Here is a 6401-nt window from a genome sequence, read left to right as displayed (position 1 = left end):
AAGTTTCATATTTTTTAACATATGCAATTATTTTCCATCCTTTACAATACAGTAGTTGCAATGACACTCAAAACAGAAAAGCAAAGTAAAAAATCAAAACACCAACTTCTGTTTCATGTAATTAGACTTATACAGAAATTAGAAGGTTAAGTAACAACTAGTTAATCACCTAATTTCACAGCTATCTGAAGTGGCAATCCTTATATAGCAGCTTATCTATGATACATTCAAGATAAATGATACAATATATCACTTGTTCATAGGCTACAACACAGCCTGCTTAATACCTTTCCTTAAATTCCACCTCTATACTACAATATGCTTGAAGACAGAACATGAGCAGGGGAACGGCAGAGAGAGAGGGAGACCTAGAATCAGAAGCAAGCTCCAGGCTCTGAGCTGTCAGCACAGAGGCCTGTGGGGGGCTCGAACCCATGAACCATTATATTATGACCTGAGCTGAAGCTGGACACTTAAATGACTGGGCCACCCAGGCGCCCCTCTCTGCTCCCTCCTTCTTTTTTTTTTTTTTAATAGGTTTAACATGCTATACTTTTTTTTTCTTTTTTAATTTATTTTGTTTTTTTTTCCATTATCATTTATTGTCTAGTTGGTTTCCATATAACACCCAGTGCTTATCCCATCAAGTGCCCTCCTCCATGCCCATCACCCATTTTCCCCTCTCTCCCACCCCCATCAACCCTCAGTTTGTTTCCAGTATTTAAGAGTCTGTTATGCTTTGCCTCCCTCCCTTGCCTTAACTAATTTTTCCCCTTCCCCCTCACAAAGGTCCTGTTAGGTTTCACCTGTTCCACATGAGTGAAAACATATGGTATCTGTCCTTCTTCGCCTGACTTATTTCACTTAGCATAACACCCTCCAGTTCCATCCACTTTGCTACAAATGGCCATATTTCATTCTTTCTCATTGCCATGTAGTACTCCATTATGTATATATACCACATCTTCTTGATCCACTCATCAGGTGATGGACATTTAGGCTCTTTCCATGATTTGGCTATTGTTGACATTGCTGCTATGAACATTGGGGTACATGTGCTCCTATGCATCAGCACTTCTGTATCCCTTGGGTAGATCCCTAGCAGTGCTACTGCTGGGTCATATGGGAGTTCTACTGTTATTTTTTGAGGAACCTCCACAATGTTTTCCAGTCTGCTCCCTTTCACAGGAAAACAGTATCCACTTGTTAAAAACTCTCGGCCTTAAAGTAAAATAAAGACTCCAAAAAAAAACTGGTATTTGCTCAAACTCAAGTTTGATACCTAGGGCATGTGACCTCAGAACATCTGGACCCAGGGAGACTTCATGGCTTTCCAAACTTTGCAAAACCTAAAACTATGTGCCAAATAGGAGTTTTTCTTGAACTGGCTGGCTACTGTCGAAACTGGATTCCAAACTTCTCTCTATGACTCAATCTCTATGTTTTAATAAATATAAAACCTCACCCTATTATTTGGAGAAACCAGGAACACCTAGCTTTGCTAACTTTAAAGAAAAGCCTAATAAACCCACCAGCCCTCAGACATCCTAATTATCAACTTTCCTCTTTCCTCTTTGTACGTGAGAAGGGAGGGAACTCCCTTGGGAGCACTCACCCAAAAACGCAGGTTATGACAACCAACCATTAAACCCTGTGACACAGGGATATCACCCTCACTTCTGAGACATTCCTGCCACAGACTGAATAATCATGGAATCCCTGTATTTTGGCCAAGGGTAAAACCTCAAACATTATCCTGAGAACTGGTATGCCTTTGGGGTAGCTCATGACTTTGGGTTATGGAAACAAAGTTTCCTTACCTCCAATAGAGATAAATTTTAAAATGGTTCTTATGTCCAAAATTTGTTGGATACCACACTCCGGCTGACTATTCTATTATTAAGGTTCCTGGGCATTCTAGAGTCAACTCCCTGGAGCCCAAAGCAAACCATCTCCTTAATATTTCTTTCCAAAACACTGCTCCCAAACTAAAAACTAAATCTCTATTATGGTCCAAAGAGATGTCCTGCCAAGTGATAGTTCTGAAAGACTGACAGAAGACACCCAACAATCACCCCCGAGAGGGAAAAATATTGGAAATCTAATAATTGTTGGTTCAATATGAACAGAGAGCCCTGGTTTGGACCAAAGAACAATCTGGCCCTACCAGAAATTCTAAAGTTCCTATATTTAGCGCTATACATGCATTAAACCATTGTGGTCCACTAACGCAATAATAGCATTCATGAACCAAAACTGGTGGGGAACGAATATTAATGAGGCTGCAGAAAGTGCCCACTTGTCTAAAATAGAACCCAGAGTAACCTGTTTGCGTGGATGGCTTTCATGTAACTTTCCCGCTGCATGAAACATGTTTTAGTAACGGTCTACACGTTTCCTCACGGGCCTGAAGCTTTCCCTTCTAGAGAGGCTGCTGCTGCTGCTTTGGCTAAAAATTCTGTTAGACAAAATTACCCTTAACTGGGGAACCCTCTCAAACTTCAGAGTGATTGGGAACGCATTTTACCCGTCAGGTGCTTTGACAGGTGAGTGTTGTTTGGCCCGTTTTTACAACACTGTCGTTGTGCAGACGGTCCTCAGTCCTCAGGGCTGGTTGAACGTATTAAGAATTATTAACATTCAACTGGTAAAAATTTGTAGAGATCCTAAATTACCTCGGCCAAAAGCATTGCCATTGGTTCCTCTAAATCTTGGATCCACCCTTTTGAAGCTCCTAGACTCTCACCATTTGAGACAGCTACAGATGCCCAATCCACCTGGGCCCTGTACCTCCTCTGACCTACAGTAGGTAAAAGAGGAGATACACTTCAAGATTGCAAAGGTCTAATGACTTCTATGAAAAATAACCATGCTTTGGTAGAGTGATGTTTTTCAAAGTACGTTCCCAGATGACAATGACCTTAAGCATCTCATCTTGCAAACTGGAAAGGGCACCTCTACAAAGACTATTCAGTCCTGCTGAAAAGGCTCCTATCAGAAACTGCTAATCTCGGTGGCACCAAACTCTGAGGAATAGGCTCTTGGATTTGCGTGACACATCTAGAGAAATCACCAAACCCCACCAGACCTGCACACCATCTGGTGACCTACAAGTAAAGATTTCCTGGAATAGAAAGCACAGGACATCTGACAATACAGCTTTGTCAACACATCCCGACCAGGCCTGTGTACCTTTTCCTCACTGTTTGCTTCTACCATCTCTTTCGCAGAAAGGAAATGGTCTTGGGGGTCCTGGGTGGCTCAGTCAGTTAAGCGTCTGCCTTTGCTCAGGTCATGATCTTGGTGAGTTTGAGCCCCACGTCAGGCTCTGTGCTGACAGCTCCGAGCCTGGAGCGTGAAGGCTGCTTCAGATTCTGTCTCTCCTCCTTTCTCGGCCCCTCCCCGACTCATTTTCTCTTTCTTTCTCTCTCTCTCTCTCAAAAATAAACACTAAAAAAAGAAATTTAAAAAAAAAAGAAAAGAAAGGAAATGCTCTTGTGTGCATTTCCCAAACCTTTGTGAAAAGGAGAAAACCTCTTCTCTTGATTAGGGCCTTTCAGCAAACAGCCTCATCATGATCCCGGACAAATTTAATTTTCACTTGGGTTGGGTTGAAGATTCAGAATTCATCTTTCATCTGAACTAACATCTGATTCTGAATTCTTATCCAAATTCATGGCTTCTGAATTTGCAACCTTACAGGCTTTATCACTGGATAACATTTATTTTCAAATGGTTCTTTTGAGATAATACTGGGTTTTTTTTAGTGTTTTATTTATTTTTGATACAGAGAGAGACAGAGCATGAGAGGGGGAGGGTCAGAGAGAGAAGGAGACACAGAACCGGAAGCAGGCTCCAGGCTCTGGGCTAGCTGTCAGCACAGAGCCTGGCGCGGGTCTTGAACTCACGAACGTGAGATCTGACCTGAGCCGAAGTCGGAGGCTTAACCAACTGAGGCACCCAGGCGCCCCAACAATATTGTTTTAATACATCTTTGAAGTTTCGCTGCTTTGCAAAAAGTTTGTTAGTTACTGCCTGTTTTTATCTGCATGGAATCTTCTCAAATGCACTTGGTTGACTCTTAACAGTGTTCACTATTTTGCTTTCATGGCTACTGTAAGTAGGGACTTCCAGGATGTCTCCTTAGTTGTCTCCAAAGGAGACCTTTTCTCTCCTACATTGGAATTAAGTGCCAATAAGACTTTCAGCTGGATACCTTCTGGTCCCAGTTTGGAAGCATCATACAATTTGGAAGTTATGTTCCTTCTTCTGTTTTCACATAATTATTTTTTATATTTAGCTTCTGCCTGTCAAACTTTTATAAAAATGATCTACCCAATTAGTAAGTATTGGAGATCCTTTCCTATCTTGAAACGATAGACTTTAGGTGGAAAAGTGCCTAACCTTGTCTGTTACTCAAATATGGCCTTAAGTGGTTTCCACCTGCTATGGACTGTCCCTCCTATGTAGGGACAAGACAATCAGGAAAGATCCTTTCTGGCACGGAGGGATAAAACCACTAAAAATGAAAAGCCTGACTTTTGGTCAGCAATGCTGTCAAGGAAAGATTTTGATCACAATGATGAAATATAAGTATTAAAGAGAAACTTCACTAAAGTGGACTGGAGGTGGGGGAAGAAGTACCACTCAATGCCATTTACAGACTTCTAACAAAGTTTTCAGCAGAAATCATCAATTACAGGCCCCAACAAAGAAGGTATATTGCAACTCCTACAAGAAATTGACTACTCAGCGAAAGAGAAATTGTCATCACACTGGGCTCTGGCTTTTCTCCAAAGGACTTTAGTGCAAAACCACCCCTCCAACATTTCTCCTTCTGCATAAAATAATGTTCTTCTCCTTTGTTAGACTTGCCAATGATTTTGCCATATTTTGCTTGTCCCTATTTGCAATTCTCTATTCCCGAATAAATCCATTTTTTGCTGGTAAAATAACTTTTTAAGGTAAACAGGTACAAATTTTGCGTTATAAGTCATGGGGATGTAATGTAGAGCATGGGGACTACAGTGAATAAAACTATATTGCATAATTGAAAGTTGTTAAAAGTTCTCAACACGAAAAAAACCCTTTTGGTTCTATGTCAGGTGATGGATGTTAACTAGACTTATCATTGAGATCAATACAAAATTAATATAATGAATGTTACGTTGTACACCTGAAACTCATGTTGCGTTCATTAAATCTCAATTGAAAACAGTTTTTCTATCTTATACGTGCAACGTGGTGCCAGGTGACGGAGTTTCTTTTTAGGACCATACGCTGTTTCTTTGGACTGACAAAAGCAACGGGAGTTAAAAGTGGATCCTAACCAACGAAAGGAACTTTCAAATTGTGTTTAACTTCTGGAATACTATGCAAAATTCAATAGCTACAAGTTTTGTTTCTGCAAAGTGATATGCACTAACTTCAGTGGGAGATTCGGGAAGAAACGACTTGGGGGAAGAGCTCCCTTCGCCACAGGAAGCTAATCAATAGTGTTACTACGACACTAGGTGCTTCCAATACCGTTTCCTAAAGAGAACCGCCCTACATCAATGGAAGTGCCTGCATGAAACGCCACACTCCAGCTGCCATTCCTCCTGTTTTTTGGTGAATGAGATCCAGTCGAATTGAACAGAGGCCCTGAAGTTTGAAAAAACGGGGGTGAGGCACAGCGCGAACTGCGGGGGAAAGGAATTGCAAGGGAGTGCCGCGCACGGGGCAGCCGGAGAGGAGGGGATGCTGTTTGCAGCAGCGGAGCAGGGAGCTGGAGCGCCGGCAGGCGGCGAGATCGGGCCCAGGGACCCGCCGACGCTCCCTCCGCGCCGGGCTCGGCACAGGGGCCGGCCCGCACCCACCTGGCCTCCAGCAGCAGCGGGGTCTCCGGCCACTTCGCGGCCAAGTGGGCCGTCACCGACTTGGACGCCGAGGCCGTCCGGGCGCCGAGCAGGGAGAAGCACAGCGCCGTGGAGCCCAGGAGCAGCCGCACCACGTCCGCGGCCTTTGCCATGACGCGGAGAGGGAAGCGCAAAGCCCCCCGGACCCGGAGCCCACAGCCCGCCGCCGCCACGGTACAGCCGGCTCCTCCCGCCGCGCGGCCGCCCACTTCCGGTGGGGGGAGCTCGAGTCCGTTACTCGGAGCCGGAGCCTGGCGGACACGGAGCGCATGCGCGTCCGGCTCCGGCGCCGTCCGGCGAGCCCCCGGGGCTGGATGTGCAGCCACGTAGGTGCGGGCGGCGCCGGAACGTGCGGCGGCGTGGCTGCTGCTCCGGCTCGTCGCCGGTCGGATCCCCGCTTCTCGCGCAGACGCCGTGGGACGCGGGGAGGGGAGGCTGGGTCCCGGAGGCCAAACTGGGATTGCGGCCGACTAAGACTGGGTGGAGATGCCAACATTTGGAAGC

At 44.9% G+C, this 6401-nt stretch overlaps 1 protein-coding gene across 1 annotated transcript in view; it reads right to left on the bottom strand.

Moving 5' to 3' along the window:
- UGGT2 (UDP-glucose glycoprotein glucosyltransferase 2) overlaps positions 1 to 6076 on the bottom strand; it is a 187893-nt gene extending 181817 nt beyond the window's left edge. The window contains exon 1 of the mRNA XM_029936528.1: positions 5859 to 6076. Within this exon, the coding sequence (XP_029792388.1) occupies positions 5859 to 6010 (152 nt within the window). The 5' untranslated portion in view covers positions 6011 to 6076. The remainder of the gene's footprint in view (positions 1 to 5858) is intronic.
- Positions 6077 to 6401: the final 325 nt, after the last annotated feature.

The sequence above is a fragment of the Suricata suricatta genome, chromosome 4 (genome assembly GCF_006229205.1).
Source record: "Suricata suricatta isolate VVHF042 chromosome 4, meerkat_22Aug2017_6uvM2_HiC, whole genome shotgun sequence".
Taxonomy (NCBI): Eukaryota; Metazoa; Chordata; class Mammalia; order Carnivora; family Herpestidae; genus Suricata; species Suricata suricatta.
This window is presented reverse-complemented; position numbering and strand designations above follow the sequence as displayed.